The sequence below is a fragment of the Phyllobates terribilis genome, unplaced genomic scaffold, assembly GCF_046119375.1.
Source record: "Phyllobates terribilis strain yellow unplaced genomic scaffold, ASM4611937v1 Scaffold_47__1_contigs__length_9908305, whole genome shotgun sequence".
Classification (NCBI taxonomy): domain Eukaryota; kingdom Metazoa; phylum Chordata; class Amphibia; order Anura; family Dendrobatidae; genus Phyllobates; species Phyllobates terribilis.
In genome coordinates, this window is record NW_027362807.1 from 5,779,107 (window position 1) to 5,798,120 (window position 19,014).

Consider the following 19,014-nt stretch of genomic DNA (forward strand, 5'->3'; position numbering starts at 1 on the left):
AACAGGGTCGCAAGAAGCGTGTTGGCCAAAAAAGGCGCAAAATAACTGCCCATGAATTGAGGAAAATCAAGCGTGAAGGTGCCAAGATGACATTCGCCACCAGTTTTACCATATTTCAGAGCTGCAACGTTACTGGAGTATCAAAAACCACAAGGTGTGTGATACTCAGGGACATGGCCAAGGTAAGGAAGGCTGAAAAACGACCACCTTTGAACAAGAAACATAACATAAAACGTCAAGAATGGGCCAAGAAATATCTTAAGACTGATTTTTCAAAGGTTTTATGGACTGATGAAATGAGAGTGACTCTTGATGGGCCAGATGGATGGGCCAGAGGCTGGATCAGTAAAGGGCAGAGAGCTCCACTCCGACTCAGACGCCAGCAAGGTGGACGTGGGGTACTGGTATGGGCTGGTATCATCAAAGATGAACTTGTGGGACCTTTTTGGGTTGAGGATGTAGTGAAGCTCAACTCCCAGACCTACTGCCAGTTTCTGGAAGACAACTTCTTCAAGCAGTGGTACAGGAAGAAGTCGGTATCGTTCAAGAAACACATGATTTTCATGCAGGACAATGCTCCATCACATGCATCCAACTACTCCACAGCGTGGCTGGCCAGTAAAGGTCTCAAAGAAGATAAAATAATGACATGGCCCCCTTGTTCACCTGATCTGAACCCCATAGAGAACCTGTGGTCCATCATAAAATGTGAGATCTACAGGGAGCGAAAACAGTACACCTCTCAGAACAGTGTCTGGGAGGCTGTGGTGGCTGCTGCACGCAATGCTGATCGAAAACAGATCAAGCAACTGACAGAATCTATGGATGGAGGCTGTTGAGTGTCATCATAAAGAAAGGTGGCTATACTGATCACTAATTTTTTTGGTTTTTGTTTTTGCATGTCAGAAAAGTTTATTTCTAAATTTTGTGCACTGATATTGGTTTACCCGGTGAAAATAAACAAGTGAGATAGGATTATATTTGGTTTTTATTAAATTGCCTAATAATTCTGAACAGTAATAGTTACCTGCACAAACAGATATCCTCCTAAGATAGCCAAATCTAAAAAAAAAAACACTCCAACTTCCAAAAATATTAAGCTTGGATATTTATGAGTCTTTTGGGTTGATTGAGAACATAGTTGTTGATCAATAATAAAAATAATCCTCTAAAATACAACTTGCCTAATAATTCAGCACACAGTGTATTATAGGAAATTCATTAGGGGTTTTTCTCAGATTGCTGAACCTCTTATTGTCATCACACATAAGGGGGCAGTTCTCAAGGTTTGGCCACAGGACTATTGGGGTTTTTGAAAAATTGAAAGAGTGTTTTATATCAGCTACTGTTCTAATCCAACCCGATCTCCAAGAACCATTCATTGTGGAGGTGGATGCTTCGAAGGTAGGGGCCATTTTATCTCAGGGTTCCAAAACTTTTGTCTGCTGGAAGAAATTATGCTGTTGGGAATTGTAAATTACTAGCTTTTAAATTAGCCGTTAAGGAATGGAGACATTTTCTGGAGGGGGCAGTTCATCAAGTCCCCGTGGTCACTGACCATAAGAATTTAGCGTATATTGAATCCATTAAATGGCTAACTCCTAGACAGGCCAGATGGTCCTTATTTTTCTCTAAATTCAATTTCTCTATCACTTTCAATATGTAGAAGGAAATACTATAAAACAAAATAGAATAGGGGCGCAAATGGTGCTGTTACCCAATGAAACAATGGTTGAATAATAAAAAGGAGGCTCACCTTGTCGTGTTGTGATGATGCACAACACATATAAGAGCTAATGTGGAGAGCTGCAGATAACACCAACCCTAGCAGTTTCCAAAATGTATCAACGAACCGATGTAGAAGAAGAAAGATATCTAAATGTTCGCGCTCCTCCGCATACACGGATGATCTCGTGTCCGATGGATAGATGTAAGAATTTTATGAAACAAAAGCCACATTCAAACACGTTTCGAGGACGTCCTGTCCGCTTCCTCAGTGAGTAGCTGGTATACAGACTTCTTTAGTGCAGCTTAAATACAAACATGCATGAAAGAAAAAAAAAACATTTTTTTTCTTTTTTTTTTAGAAAGCTAATAAATGGATAACAAACAAGGACACCAACAAGTGTAACAAAACTAGCATATACAACTTGTCAACCTATACACTTAATTCAGATGAAAATAGTGTGCTCTCTAGGGGGCTTTCTTTTTGCCCCACATACAAAATCAAAGATTTTGATTTCTTCTTGGATCTTCAAGCTTTCATTAGAAAGATCACTCTCAAAAGACATTATGCCATCACCCCTATAAACATATCAAACAAAGAAAACGTTACAATAGGGACTATGGAGGATACCATACACACTGGTCTGAAAAACAAATCCAATTTTTACCCGGTAGAAAGCAAGAGTCATCAGATAGAAACGTTTAATGATGTAACCTTACAGGATTTTAAAAAATTATCAGAGCATCCTATTAATTTTAAAAAGGGAAATTTGAGCAATCCGGAAAGAAAAGCTCTCATAAGTCTTAAGAACAACAAAAATATTATAATTAGATCATCAGATAAGGGCGGGGGGATTGTCATCCAAAATTACGGCGACTACGTAAATTAAGCTTTTAGGATCCTTGGAGATACTATTATAAAAGTTTCTCAGAGGTAAGATGTGTTTCTTGCAGACAAGTCAGCAGGTTTTCCGCCTAAATATAATGAACGATTGACTGTTGTGAAGAATTGCAGCAGAGAGATCCTGCCAGGCAGAGACGCCGTTCCCCTTACCGCCGCATTCCTGGTCCAGCGTCTTCCAGCCTCCCTGCTGCTGCTGCGGCTGGTGCACGCAGCTTCCCCTCTTAAAGGGGCAGTGCGCGCCATCCTAAAAAGTCCCCGACCAATGGCTGGAGGACTTTTCCTATTTAAAGCACCTCCTCCAATATTGAGGTGCCCGTGCAAGGTTGTTGCTCTGTTATTCTTACTGTTGCTTCAGCCCTCAGGTCCCTCTGCAAGTCAGTCCTGTCTGTTCTTCAGTCCAGTCCACCGGTCTGACTACTACCCAGCCCGACAGTCTGTCTACAGTCCAGTCCGCCAGTCTGTCTATGGGCTCTGCCTGCCTGCTTACCTGGAAGCACCTCCCTGTTACCTACCATGCCTGCCAGCCTGCTTACCTGGAAGCACCTGCCAGTTACCAGTCATGCCCGCCAGCCTGCCTACCCGGAGCACCCGTCTGGCTATCAGTCGAATCAGCCTGCTTGTCTACCCGGACCACCCGTCAGCCTTCCTTCCGTGCTCATAAGCTGTACCGGTCAGTTCCTTCCATCTGACCCGTGGGAGTCACCTGTTCTCATACAAGGTTGGTCCCAGAGTGGCACCTGGTCCCTCTGCTTCGTCCCTGCCTGGTTCACGGAGTCGACTGAGCCGCCGTGCGACCTTGGTCAGGCCGAGTAGATACTTAGTCACGCCCCTCTGGTCCCTCCTTGCACCCCAGCACAGAGGTTCCACCACCCGAATCCGTAACAGTTTGCACGGGCAATGGAACCCGGTGGCCCCCAGGCTCCTTCGCTCTCTGACCTGTACCAGGAGGTTTCTCATCAGAGATCCCAACAGGAAACTATCCTGACCTACCTGCGGTCAGTCAATTCCCGCCTGGACACGCTGCCCTTCCCATCTGTGTCTGTCTTGAGCCGAGCGGCACCCACTCCGGCAGCGCCTCAGCCTACTAGTGCCATGGCATCCAGCTCTGGCCCCCGGATCTCTGCGCCTCCACGTTTTGGTGGTGGCCCTGTCTTATGTTGGGGTTTTCTAAATCAGTGCATGCTGCACTTTGAACTCCTGGCACATCAGTTTCCCTCCGACCGGGCCAAGGTGGCGTTCATCATGTCTCACCTCACCGGGGAGTCATTGGCATGGCTAAACCCTCTGTGGGAGAGAGGGGATCCCCTGGTGTCTGATCTTCCGGCTTTCCTCACTGCCTTCCAGAAGGTCTTCGATGAGCCCGGACGAAAGACTTCTACTGCCTCCTCACTTCTCAGTCTCCGCCAAGGGAGTCTCACTGTGGGCCAGTATGCCATACATTTCCGTACCCTCGCATCTGAGCTTGCCTGGAACAACGATGCCCTGGTGTCCACCTTCTGGGAGGGTCTTTCCGGACGGATCAAGGATGAGCTAACCGGTCGTAATATCCCTTCCACCCTGGACGACCTGGTGTCATTAGCTACCCGGATTGACATCCGTTTTTTGGAACGAGCTAAGGAGACTACCCGGGAGAGAGGGTTTCCGCGTCTCGCTCCTGTATTCCAAAAGCCTGCCTCCCAACCAGCAATTCCCTGGGCGCGCTCACCTGAACCCATGCAAATTGACCAAACCAAGATGGTCAAGTCTCACCAGGAGACGCACCGAGCCAAAGGGAGTTGCTTCTACTGTGGCAGTAAGAAGCATCTGATCCATTCCTGCCCGGTGAAGCCGGGAAACTCCAGTGTCTAGGACCGCTCGAAGGTCGTCCTAGGCAAGAATAAATCCTCTCCGTCCTTGACTCTATCTGTTTCTATTTCCAGTGGTGAGATCCACTTGTTCGAGACCGCCCACTTGGGTTCTGGAGCCGCTGGGAATCTCATTTCTCAGGCCCTTGTGGAGCGGTATCAGATTCCTACCATACGTCTGGCTGAACCATTGGCAGTCGCTTCCGTGGATGGGAGACTTCTTCCGGAGACCATCTTGCTTGTCACAGAGCCTGAAACCCTTCAGGTGGGAATGCTGCACTCGGAGAAGATCTCCTCTCATGTGCTGTCTGGTCTCTCTCACTCCCTCTTGCTTGATCTACCCTGGTTAAAGAGACGTGAACTCGTCCTGAATTGGCGATCTGGTGAGGTGCTCTGTTGGGGGCAGGATTGCCATGAGTTCTGCCTGGTTCTGGTTCGTCCAGCTCGACCCCCGTCTAATCTACCCTACTGGTCCTATGCGGACGTCTTCGACAAGAAGGAAGCTGAGACACTACCACCTCATAGGCCGTATGATTGCCCAATCGACCTGGTTCCTGGTGCTTCACCTCCCCGCAGGCGTATCTACCCCTTGTCGCTGGCTGAGACCCGGGCCATGTCTGAGTACATAGAAGATAATCTTGCTAGGAGATTCATCCAGAAATCTACCTCCCCGGCTGCAGCAGGATTCTTCTTCGTTAAGAAGAAAGATGGCTCGCTATGTCCGTGTATCAACTACAGGGGTCTTAACCAGATCACCATCAAGAATAAGTACCCCCTGCCTCTCATCTTGGAGCCGTTGACCGCCTTAAAGGCGTGAAGATCTTCACCAAGCTCAATCTTCGTGGGGCGTACAATTTAGTCCGGATCCGCCAGGGAGACGAGGTGAAGACGGCATTCAACACCCGGGACGGTCACTACGAATACCGCGTGATGCCCTTTGGTCTCTGTAATGCCCCAGCCATCTTCCAGGAGCTGGTTAACGACATCTTCCGTGATCTCCTGTATTCTTGCGTGGTGGTGTACCTGGATGATATCTTGGTCTTCTCTCCGGATCTGCCCACACACCGGAGGGATGTTCGTCAGGTTCTGCCTAGGCTCCGGCAGAATCGCCTCTATGCAAAATAAGAGAAATGTCTCTTCGAGCAGACATCCCTTCCGTTCCTGGGATATATTATCTCTGAGACTGGTCTTCGGATGGATCCCGAGAAGGTTTCTGCCGTCTTAAAGTGGCCCTGACCGGAGGGGTTGAAGGCGATTCAGCGATTTCTGGGCTTCATCCCTCATTTCTCCTCCTGGACCGCTCCCATCTCCGCGCTCACCCGTAAGGGAGCAAATCCCAAGGAATGGACTTCTGAAGCGGAGGAGGCCTTCGTCTCCCTAAAACAAGCATTCTCCTCCGCCCCTGTGATGCACCATCCGGATTGCAACAAGCAGTTCTTCCTGGAGGTTGATGCTTCCTCCTCCGGAGCCGGAGCGGTGCACACCCAGAAATCCCTGTCCGGGAGAATGGTAACTTGCTGCTTCTTCTCCAAGCTCTTCTCCTTGTCCGAGCGCAACTACTCCATAGGAGATCGTGAGCTGCTTGCCATCAAATTGGCGCTGGAGGAGTGGCGCTACCTGCTGGAAGGGGCTCTGCACCTGGTGGTCATCTACACTGACCACAAAAACCTGGCCTATTTACAAAACGCCCAAAGACTCAATCCGTGTCAGGCCTGGTGGTCTCTGTTCGTTGCCCGATTCTGCTTTACTCTACATTACCGCCCTGCGGACAAGAACATTAAAGCCGACGCTCTATCCCACTCATTCCTGTCTTCCGACCTAGAGGAAGAGCCTCTGCATATCATCGACCCCTCCAAAGTAATGACTGTGGCTCCGTTTGACCTGTCTCGTCTTCCACTGGGTAAGACTTTTGTAGCGGTTCCGGATCGTAAGAAGGTTCTTCTCTGGGGCCATTCATCCAAACTAACCGGCCATGCTGGCCAGAGGAATACCTTCCTGCTCATCGCCCGGCATTACTGGTGGCCTTCCCTACGCAAGGATGTTGCGGATTTCGTCACTGCTTGTTCCTCCTGTGCCCGTAACAAGGTTCCCAGGCATCTTCCAGCCAGCCGTATCCTTCCTCTTCCTGTACCTTCCGCTCCGTGGCAACACATTGCTATGGACTTTATTACTGATCTCTCGATTTTTGCCGGTTGTACTGTCATTTGGGTGGTCGCTGACCGCTTTTCTAAAATGGCCCACTTCATCCCTCTGTCTGGCCTCCCGTCTGCATCTGTGCTGGCTAAGGACTTCATCCTTCACATCTTTCGTCTCCACGGCCTAGCCCTCCACATTGTGTCTGATCGCGGGGTCCAGTTCACTTCACTCTTCTGGAGAGCTACGTGTAAGCTGCTGGATGTCTCCTTGGATTTCTCCTCTGCTTATCATCCTCAGTCCAATGGTCAAGTGGAACGCATCATCCAGGTCTTTACCAGCTTTCTCCGGCACTTCGTCAACGCTCACCATAACGATTGGGTTGAGCTCCTACCATGGGCCGAGTTCTCCTATAACAACCATGATGAGAGCGACTCTTCTTCCAAATCCCCGTTCTTTGTGGTCTACGGTCAACACTCCCGGATTCTGTTTCCCGTCTCCGCTTCAGTGGACAATCCTGCCGTGGAGTCTCTGGTCAGCGAATTTTCTACTATTTGGGAAGACAACATCAACAAATAAACTCAGGCTAAATCAGCCTAGTTTTAAAGGAAGATATAAATACAATTGTTTAAAATTTATTAATTTTTATTTCCAATAGTTTGTTAAAAAAAACACCAAGGTTACTTACCGGTAGCTGGTTTTTCCTGAACCCATGACTGCACACCTTGAGAGAGGGATCCGCCCCACCAAGGACAGGAAACTGTCTGAAATAAAAGGTCGGTACCTCTCCCTCGCTTCAGTTGGATTACAGAGCATTGAGAGGACCTCCAGAAAAGGTTAGACACATAACCATCACCTACAATATATATATAATCACCCAAAATGTAAAGTGCTTCACCAGGGCGTGAGAAAGACAGGGGGGGGAAACTACGGGTGCTGTCATGGGTTCAGGAAAAACCGTCTACCGGTAAGTAACCTTGGTGTTTTCCCCTCACCCATGACAGCACTCTTGAGAGAATTTTGGAGAATATGAGCACCCTAGGGAGGGACCACCGCCTGAAGTACCCTTCTCCCAAAAGGTAAGGTCAGAGGAGGATAGATCCAACCGATAGTGCTTGTAGAAGGTGGATGGTGCAGACCAAGTAGCAGCTTTACATATCTGGTCAATCGAGACATCGGCTCTCTGCCCAGGAGGTTGCGACAGCTCTGTGGAATGAGCTTTAATACCGTCCGGTGCCAGAACACCTGTAGATGTATAAGCTAGACAAATGGCCTCCCTAAGCCACCTAGCAATAGTTCCCTTTGATACCCCGTGACCTTTCCTACTCCCCTGAAAGGCCAGAAACTAGGACTTGTCCTTCCTCCACTGACTAGTCATGTCTATGTACTGTAGTAAAGCCCTTCTAACATTTAGATTGTGGAACCTAACCTCCCCGGGGTTTTTAGGGTTACTGCAGAAAGAGGGAAGTACAATCTCCTGATTATAGTGGAATCTGGATACAACTTTTGGAAGGTACGCCGGATCTGTACGCAGGACGACCCGGTCCTCATGAATTTGGGTGTATGGGGGATCAACAGAAAGGGCCTGCAGGTCACTCACCCTACGGGCCGACGTTAGGGCCACTAAGAGGATGGTTTTGAGGGTGAGGATCTTTGGCGAGATAACCTGCAGGGGTTCAAATGGGTTGCCAGAGAGTGCATTTAAAACCAAATTCAGGTCCCAGGGAGGAACTCTGAGAGCCGAACTGGCTTAGCTCTGGAACAGGATTTAATGAATCTAGAGACCCATCTGTTCCCTGCCAGGTTACAATTATAGAGCGCCCCCCGGGTGGACACCTGAACTTTAAGTGTTCCCGTAGCCAATCCTAGGTCACGTCCCTTTTGTAAAAACTCTAGGACTTCTCTAACTGGAGGTTTATCCGACAATGGGGAGTCTATAAAATGCAGGAATTTTCCTCAGATTCTGGAATAAATTTTAGTTGTTATGGGCTTTCTACTACCCAACAGGGTAGAAACTAGGCATGGTGACTACCCCCTATTGCTCAGTAACAACCTCTCAAATTCCAAGCCGCCAGATGGAAACCTTTGGCTTGTGCATGGAATATTGGCCCCTGGATGAGAAGGTCCGGCCTGTCCGGCAGGACCCAGGGATCTGAGACCGACATTATGCGAAGCAGGGAGAACCAGAGTCTTTTGGGCCAAAAGGGGGCTATTAGAATTATCCTCGCCCCCTCCTCCCGAATTTTCCTCACAACTGCCGGGATCATCACTATCGGTGGAAACGCGTAGTCCTTCCCGAACTTCCAGGGTATCTGGAGAGCGTCTACAGCATAGGGATTCTCTGTTGGATTTAGTGAACAGAATCTCTCCACCTTCCTGTTCGCCCTGGTGGTGAAAAAATCTATGTCCGGTGACCCCCATAGCTGGATAATCTGTTGGAAGACTATCGGGTTTAGAGCCCACTCTCCCTGTCTTAAAGTGTGGCGACTGAGGAAATCTGCTCTTGAATTTTCTACCCCCCCCCGGGTGAAAAGAGCACTGAGGGATGGAAGATGCTGTTCTGCTAGATGCAGGATCCTGTTTGCCACTACCATAAGGGAGCGAGATCTTGTTCCTCCCTGGTGATTTATATACGCCAGTCGTCCGATTGTCGGTCCTGATCTGGACATGGCGACCCTGTATGCGGGGAAGGAAGCCTATCAGGGATTTCTCCACTGCCAGAAGCTCTTTTAGGTTTAATGACGCTTCTTTTTCGTGACGTAGCCAGAGCCCCTGAACGGAGAGCTCTGCCAGATGATCCCCCAGCCGGAGCGCCACTTGCATCTGTTGTAATTGTGTGGTCGACTGGTTTGGACCATTGTAAGCCTGCGGTCAGATTCTCCCTGTTTGTCCACGAGGAGAGGGAGTTTACTGTCTCCAAAGAAAGAGATAGTTTTTCCCCTAAATGTCCGTTGAAGGATTTCTGTGCTGACAGGACCTCCCACTGAAGAAGCCTCATATGACTCTGGGCCCATTTGACTGCCGGAAGACAGGAAGTCATGGAGCCTAGTAGGGACATTGCTTCTCTCAAGGACATCACGGGAGACCTTATGGCCCTTGAGACCAGGCTGACTATTTTGCAAACCTTGTCTTCCGGGAGGAAATAGGATTGGCGTTGGGAATCTAGGGTCAAGCCCAGAAAGATCTGAGTCCTTGAGGGGGATAGCTTTGATTTTTGAATATTTATTAACCACCCCAGGTGATGTAAAGCTGTCCTGACCTCTAAAAGTTGAGAGGAACAGTGGTCCTCCGATTTCCCTTTTATCAGAAAGTCATCCAGATAGGGAACAATCACCATGCTCTAGATTCGGAGAAAAGCTGTCACCTCCGCTATAACCTTTGTAAATACTCTCGGTGCTATCGAGAGTCCAAAAGGTAGGGCAGTGAATTGGAAATGTCTTAATTGTCCTTGGATGAACAGGGCTACCCTTAGGTGCTTCCGGTAGTCTGGATGGATTGGGACATGATAGTAGGCATCTTTTAGGTCGATGACTGCCATGAAACAATTGTGGTGTAAGAGTTTCACTGCAGAGTTCACTGATTCCATCTTGAAAGTCTGGTTGATTATCAGCTGATTTAGACTTTTGAGGTTGATAATGGTCCTTAAGGACCCATTTGTTTTTTTTATCACAAACAGGGGGGAATAAAATCCCCGTCCCCATTGTGAAACTGGAACTTCGTGAAGGACCTGCTTGTTGACTAAGTCTAATACCTCTGATTCTAGAGCCATCTGCTCCTCCCTGGACTTCCTCCTGGAGGTGATCATGAAGGTTCGGTGAGGGACCTGACAGAAGCGTATCTTTAGGCCGTTCTTTATGATACTTAACACCCAGGGATTTGAAGTGATGGCTTCCCAAGCTGGGATAAAATGGGAAAGCCTTCCCCCGACCTCTAGCCTCGCGTCATTGGGGAGATTTCTTGGAACTGGAGGATGGTCCTCCAAACATGTAACCAGAGTCCTTTTTAGATCCGGGCTCCCATCTTTTCCTTTCTCCCGGAGGGCGACCCCGGTTAAACCTCTTCCTCCGAAAATAGAACCTTTTTGTTTACCCCGTGAACCCTGGGAAACCTCTCTTTGTCGCCAGGCTTCTCCAAAAGCTCGTCCAGTTTTTGGCCAAACAAAAGTTTACCATCATAAGGAAGAGAACAAAGCTTATGCTTAGATTGTAGGTCTCCTGGGCAACCCATGAGCCACAGGGCTCGTCTGGCAGCATTAGACAAATTCGCCGACCTGGCAGCGAGTTTAACTGAATCCGCTGAGGAGTCGGCCAACAAAGCAGATGCTGCTTGTAGCAAAGGCAGATTGGAGAGGATTTTATCTCTGGACATCTTTTTATCCTTGAGCTGGTCTCCTAATTGCTGAAGCCACACCATAAGTGACCTAGCGGTGTGACCAGGTGTGACGCAGGAAGGAATCTGCCTTCTTATTCAAAGCATCCTTTAGACTGCCCGAATCTTCCAGGGGTAGGGACAATCTTTTGGATGATCGGATGACAGACTCGTCAACTTTAGGAACTTTGTTATCAAAGCAAAAGGTGGCTACTTTGAAGAACCTAGAATATAAGACATATTTTCAGCTGTTTCACACTTTTTTGTTAAGTATATAATTCCACATGTGTTATTCATAGTTTTGATGCCTTCAGTGTGAATGTACAATTTTCATAGTCATGAAAATACAGAAAAATCTTTAAATGAGAAAGTGTGTCCAAACTTTTGGTCTGTACTGTATATATATAAAACACAGGTACTTTCAAAATCACAGTCAGATCCCAATTACAAGCTTCTATTATTATAGTACGTTATCTCTTTAAATAATTTATGTCAAAAAATGCTTTTACTCCATTTCTATTGCACTCATCCCCTAATCATAAAGTGCTGAAAAAGATATACTTTTTTTCTAAATATGAATTAAATCCCCTTACTCAAAAATTCAAAAAAGTATAAAGTGCAAAGAGTTTTTTTTTTTTCCTCTATAATAAAGTTTAACTAGATATAGATGTATACAAGTATATAAATGCTAGGTTCTTTTTAGTATTTTCCAGACCAAATAATATCAAAAAAGGGGGAATATAACTGATAGCAATTAATTAATTTCATGATTAAGGAGTTTTCCAGACAAAGCAATGTCAAAAAATGGGGGAATAAGACTAGCAGCGATTAATTCATCTCATAGTTAAGGTGCTGTGCTTACAGAGGCAAAATCAATTAGACTTCGCATGTAGCAGACAAGTGATTCAAATGAGAGTACTTACATGGCTCAATGTATAGCTCCTGCGGATGAGACTAAGATCTACCCCAACGACGCCGTTTCGCCTTGGGCTTCTTCAATAGGGGGCGTTAGTTAATGTTCACAATGTACCGTTTTTATATTGTTCTCACCAGCTGTGTGTAATCTGTCTGATCAATCAGAGTGATTATGGCGCATGCGTCAGTTACATAGGTGCCCTCTGAACAAAAGGGACTTCCGGACTCACTGCGCCTGACACGCTTGCGATGGAACGCATGCCGTGTCTATTGCGCAGGACCGGAAGTCAAACAGGCCCGTTTACGCGCGCATGCGCACTCTCTGTTGGAAATCCCCATATGGTGGTGGCGGAGTTTAGAGTGGGCGTGCCAAGGCACTGGAGTTATATACAAAACATCTAAACCCATCTAAGTCCATAAACATTCTTTGCAATAACATAGTATATGTTTTTATAATAATTTTAGTTGAGAGATGTCTGTAGTGATTGATTGGTATACATTTTTGATTGAAGAATATTATGTGTTTTTGTAATAATTGTAATTAAAAAAATATCTAAAAATATTAATTAATGAATATTATCAGTGATTGGATTGTGTGAATTTGGTGTAATCAAAAATGTGTGAATGAGTGTAAACAATGTAAATAATAAAATAGTGAATGGTATGAATTGTATAGTGGAAATAAGTGAAGTGCCAGAATAAAAAATGTCAGAACAAAAATTATATGAGACGTATAATGTAATAATGGTAAAATATTGTGCAGAAAAATATATATATATAAAAACTATACACATGTGATAGGATGTAGGGTGTATTTCATACCACAATGTGTCCTGCAAAAATATTTTGCAGTTCACATGAATACACCCCACATCCTAGAAAATGTAAGTTATGGAAGAAAAAAAAGTGCATTAAGTACCCTGCAATAGAATATCCATTGCAGGGTGTGTGGCGTTTGATGATTAAAAGGTGAATGAATAAACGTGAAATATTAAACATATGTATACATTAAATACGAAAATACAATGTGAAATGAATCTGGAAGAGCAGTGAAAGACATATGCGATAATATATGACAATTGTATGGAAGATTATCATTTTTCCCCCCAAAAAAAGAAAAAAGGGGGGGTGGGAGAAGAAAAAGGGCTCAACAACAATAATAATAATATAGTAACCGGGCCAAGGAAGTCCATAGTTATCAGTCTTCTTATCTCTTTTCTTCTCTTTATTTTCTCTTTTGTTGTTAAGAGGTCCTCACAAAGTATGGTTCAAACTTCATGACTGTCATTTCCTGAGGTCTCTCTACAGTGCATACGTCACTCCAAACTCAAACAGTCCTTTAGAATTTCAAGAGAGAGTTTTTCTAATTTCAAATATTTTACTGTGGTTATAATTTCTGAAGTGTTTTCCTTTTGTCAGATTTTTGCAGTCCTTACATTTTCCACATGTAGAAAAGCCAAATTTGGATTTATCTGCCATTTGTAGATGTGATCTTGTTTCATAGTGACTGTGTACTGTACTAAAGAATCCCTCAGATTTCTTGATCGTTTGGCAACCATTATGGGGTTTTGAGGTAGAATTTTTTGTAATGTTGGATCTGTTAATAACAAATTCCAATGTTTCCTGATAATTCCGGTAAGCTCTGGCCACTGATCATTGTAATTAGATATAAATCTTATAGAGCATTCCTTATCATCACTTTTTTGTTTTTTCTTGCCATATAACAGTTGTTCTCTGCTGGTATTCACAGCTCTTTTAAATCCAGTTTTAATGTTTCTGTTGTTGTAGCCCCGGTCCTTAAAACGTCTCGTAAGGTCTTGGGCTTGTTGCTGAAATGATTCATTACTGGTACATATCATTTTCAATCTCAAAAATTGTCCCATGGGGATTCCCTTGATTGTAGAAGGGAGGTAGGAAGAAGTTCCATGTAGTAATGCATTTGTAGCTGTGGATTTTCTATACACATCAGTCATGATGTAACCACTAGGAGTAGTGGTGATATGCAGATCTAGAAAATCCACTGCTTTTCCATATTGGTAGGTGAGCTTAATATTAAGATTATTCTTGTTCAGCTGATCCATGAATCTACTTAGTTGCTTTGTTGGTCCTTCCCAAATAAACCAAATATCATCGATGAACCTCATCCACCCTTGAACGAGGTGGATGTCATCGATTTCCTCACTTTGGAAGATATATTTTTCCCTCGCCCCCAAAAATAGGTTTGCGTATGCAGGGGCACACGAGGCCCCCATCGCAGTTCCTTGTTTTTGTAAGTAGACTTTTTTTATTGAAAACAAAAACATTGTGCTCCAGTACAAAACATAATAAGGTTAGAATTAGAGTGGCCATTGACTTGTCCAGATTGCTCTCCTCAAGAAAAGGGGATACTGCTTTTAGTCCATCCTTGTGTTTAATTGATGAATATAACGCTTCCACATCAGTAGTTACCATTACAGATCCAGCCTCCAATTGTAATGAGTCTAGTCTTCTCAATGCATCCGTTGAATCCCTAATGTAAGATGGTAGGGTAAGTACCAAAGGTTGCAAATAGAAGTCTATTATGGTGCATATGCTTTTGCACAGACTACCATTTCCAGAGATAATGGGTCTCCCAGGAGGATCTAGTTGATCCTTGTGTAATTTTGATAATAAATAAAAGGTTGGTAGTCTTGGTCGCACCTTTTTTATCAAGTCTACCAACCTTCTAGGAATTACATTGTCCTCAAATGCTTTTTCTAATATTTCAATCAGTTGAGACTGAAATTGAGTTAATGGATTAAATGTCAATTTCTGATAACAACCAGGGAACTCTAATATCTTGGCGGCTTGTTTTTCATATAGATCATTTGGCCAAATAACCAGGTTACCGCCTTTATCAGCAGGTTTTATGACTACATTAGGCAAGTTTTTAAGATGTTCAAGCGCCACCCTCTCCTCCTTGCTCATATTCGATCTACCTCTAGGACTGTGAGGAAGTGTTGCAATTTCTGTTGTTACCATTTTAGAAAAAATGTCTACTGCTGAGCAAGTAGATAATGATGGGAAGGTTTTAGATTTTTTGATTAAGTGAACAGGAAACTTACCTCCATCAATTTGTTCATTTTCTGCTTCCTGGTCTACCAGATCTTTTAAGGCCCTTTTTTCCAACTCAGTGGGAAAAAGTATGTCCAAGTCTGGTCTAAAGTGTAGTTTTTGTAAGATGATTTTTCTAGCAAAGGTGCAAGTCCTTCACCACTGTGAACTGATCTAAGTGAGAGGATAGGGAGAAGGTTAAACCTTTTTCCAAAACTTTCACCTGTGTCTCTTAATATGTGATCAGATAAGTTAACTACCTTTCAGGCGGTCATTCTGTCTCTTGTTGAATTTCTTGGTAAACATTTCATGATATCTCTTTTGGTGTAGTCTAGTATTTGGTCTAGTGTGTTCAACTGCATCTTCACTTTCACTACATGAAGCACTGCTTTCAGAGCATGATGGTTCATGATTAGAGGAAACTGTTGTATTTAGTTGGTTTTGACTTCGTTTCTTTGGTAGCTGCCATTTAAAGACCTTACTATTTTCATAATCCTGTACATCATGTAGGTATTTTTTATGTTTCACTTTACAAATATCTGTTTCCCATTTGTTGATATCACCTTCAATGCTTTTTAGATATATTTCGAGTCTCTCATTATAAAGTTCTTTTTTTAGATCCTCAATTTTTTTGTCAATTATACTCAGAGACAAAGTATTTTTTTCAATGATGATTTTTAAGAATTCCATGGAGCAATTGGTGGCTGCAACCTTCCACCTATTAATTAATTCCGTCTCTTCCAGATCAAATGATGGGTACACCTGTACTCTTAATCCCCTGGGAATGATTTTTTGTTCACAGTAATTTTCCAAAGTAATCCTATTCCACCATATTTTAAGTTTCCTCTGGATAGCCGTTTTATATTGAAACATTAAATCCCTGTTTTCTCTTACTACATCCTGTGGAGCACCTGGAAAGCCCTGTTTAAACATGTCCAATGCTTTAGATCTCCAGGCTGTCTCCCTGGCTTTGAGATCCATTTCTATTATATGACCATCTGTTCAAAAAACAGTAAATGATTAATATGTCAAAAAAATAGGGGGGTCAGTAGCTTGCAACTTCCAGTTTAGAAAACAACATCAACAAATAAACTCAGGCTAAATCAGCCTAGTTTTAAAGGAAGATCTAAATACAATTGTTTAAAATTTATTCATTTTTATTTCCAATAGTTTGTTAAAAAAAATTCTTTTATATATATATATATATATATATATATATATATATGTATATATATATATATATATATAAAACACAGGGACTTTCAAAATCACAAAGTCAGATCCCAATTACAACTACATTTTCTAGGATGTGGGGTGTATTCATGTGAACTGCAAAATATTTTTGCAGGACACATTGTGGTATGAAATACACCCTACATCCTATCACATGTGTATAGTTTTTATAAATATATTTGTCTGCACAATATTTTACCATTATTACATTATACACCTCCTATAATTTTTGTTCTGACATTTTTTATTCTGGCACTTCACTTATTTCCACTATACAATTCATACCATTCACTATCTTATTATTTACATTGTTTACACTCATTCACACATTTTTGATTACACCAAATTCACACAATCCAATCACTGATAATATTCATTAATTAATATTTTTAGATATTTTTTTAATTGAAATTATTACAAAAACACTGATAATATTCTTCAATCAAAAATGTATACCAATCACTACAGACATCTCTCAACTAAAATTATTATAAAAACATATACTATGTTATTGCAAAGAATGTTTATGGACTTAAATGGGTTTAGATGTTTTGTATATAACTCCAGTGCCTTGGCACACCCCCTCTAAACTCCGCCACCACCACATGGGGATTTCCAACAGAGAATGCGCATGTGCACGTGAACGGGCACGTTTGATTTCCGGTCCTGCGCAATAGACACGGCATGCGTTCCATCGCATGCGTGTCAGGCGCAGTGAGTCCGGAAGTCCCTTTTGTTCAGAGGGCACCTATGTAACTGACGCATGCGCCGCAACCACTCTGATTGATCAGACAGATTACACACAGCTGGTGAGAACAATACAACCAGGCACTGCTCATCACCTGCACAATACAATCCCAACAGTGAAACATGGTGGTGGCAGCATCATGCTATGGGGGTGTTTTTCAGCTGCAGGGACAGGACGACTGGTTGCAATTGAAGGAAACATGAATGCGGCCAAGTACAGAGATATCCTGGATGAAAACCTCTTCCAGAGTGCTCTGGACTTCAGACTTGGCTGAAGGTTCACCTTCCAACAAGACAATGACCCTAAGCACACAGCTAAAATAACAAAGGAGTGGCTTCAGAACAACTCTGTGACCATTCTTTACTGGCCCAGCCAGAGCCCTAACCTAAACCCATTTGAGCATCTCTGGAGAGACCTGAAAATGGCTGTCTACCAATGTTCACCATCCAACCTGATGGAACTGGAGAGAATCTGCAAGGAAGGATGGCAGAGGATCCCCAAATCCAGGTGTGAAAACCTTGTTGCATCATTCCCAAGAAGACTCATGGCTGTACTAGCTCAAAAGGGTGCTTCTACTCAATACTCAGCAAAGGATCTGAATACTTATGACCATGTGATATTTCAGTTTTTCTTTTTTAATAAATTTGCAAAAATGTCTACATTTCTGTTTTTTTCCAGTCAAGATGGGGTTGTAATGCAGCAGCTTGCTGCATTGCTAAAATGTCCAGGGGGTGTGTTCTGACTGACCATTTACCTCCCCCTCAGGTGACTGATCACATGATTGTGACATCATCACAGGTCCTGTGTGCACAAAAGGATATATAAATCCTGGTGGATTTTGAAATAGAGAGAAAGAGGTCTGGAAAGCAAAGGCTGGATCCCTGTGTCTAGGATACCAGTAGCCTTGGAAGGCAAGAGGCTTGGTCCCTGTGTTTGGGACTCCATTAGCCTGGAAGGCAGAGGCTGGATCTCTGTGTCTGGATCTCTGTGTCTAGGATACCAGTAGCCTTGGAAGGCACGTGGCCTGGAAACTACGTCTGGGGAGCCTTAAAGCCACAGCTGTGGCAGAACCGAGCTGATAGAAGCAGCTGAGACCCGGCAAAGGTAAACCGGCGCTTTAAGTGAATATTGATGCTGTACCTTGCTGAAGTCTGTATTTGAAGCCAGGCAGGCATTACTGCCACTGAAAAGGCTCTAGGATACATGTGTAACATTCCTGCGAGCCACTGAGATGGACTATGTTATGAGCGGTTTAAACTGCTGGACTGTGAATTACCGGAAAACGTTGCATGTGTGCTTTAATTGACCCAGTGAAGCGAGTACCCCTCAGCGTGATGAATAGCGCTTCCTTACAGGGTGCAGAGTGTACTTTAATGAGAACAAAAAATGAACTTTTTAGAATTTACCAAATGGCTGCAAAGAAACAAGGAGTGAAAAATTAAAAGGGGTCTGAATACTTTCCGTACCCATAACTCGGTGTTGAATTATAATTGTTATAATTGTCTGATACAAAGAACATGCCACAAGGCTTGGAAACCACAGGGGGCCTTCCTGTGGCAGCTCACAGCTGCGGTGATGGATGTCACTCAGACTCTCGGCCTCCTCCCTTCTTCTTGCTACAGAAGTGTCCAAATACACTCTACATTGAAGATCTCTATAATCCCCCACCAAACAGGGCACAATGATTGACATGGGATTACGGGAAGACAATACATCCCAGTGATACACTAAATAGATTTTTGGAAACACACGAACTGGGTGAATCTCACCCCGGCTTTCAGCACAGTCCAGCACGTAGGGAAAGGGAGATACACGGCACAGCCTTGCAGGAGCCCCTAGGGCCCCTCTGCTTGGTCTCCACACGTAGCAGGGGCCCATCTGGATCCAATGACACCAGAATCGGCTACTTAGGACTGTCCATTAAGGAAGTATAGCCCATTTTAGTTTTTGGAGTTTTTAGCTCCAGAGAGGCCAGGGGTGGAGATTGAGGTTCAGCCAGGAGGCAAGAGGGGGAGTGATTCAGTGGGGTTAAGAGCCCAGCAGCCCTAGCTCCATTTACTTTTTCCCTGGGA

The 19,014-nt window shown here is 44.1% G+C and overlaps 1 protein-coding gene across 1 annotated transcript in view; it reads right to left on the bottom strand.

Moving 5' to 3' along the window:
- Positions 1-14,835, bottom strand: part of LOC141191598 (uncharacterized) — a 35,165-nt gene extending 20,330 nt beyond the window's left edge. The window contains exons 1-2 of the mRNA XM_073661528.1: positions 14,591-14,835; positions 2,223-2,304 (exon numbers count right to left, since the gene is read on the bottom strand). Of these exons, the coding sequence (XP_073517629.1) occupies positions 2,223-2,304; positions 14,591-14,835 (327 nt within the window). The remainder of the gene's footprint in view (positions 1-2,222; positions 2,305-14,590) is intronic.
- Positions 14,836-19,014: the final 4,179 nt, after the last annotated feature.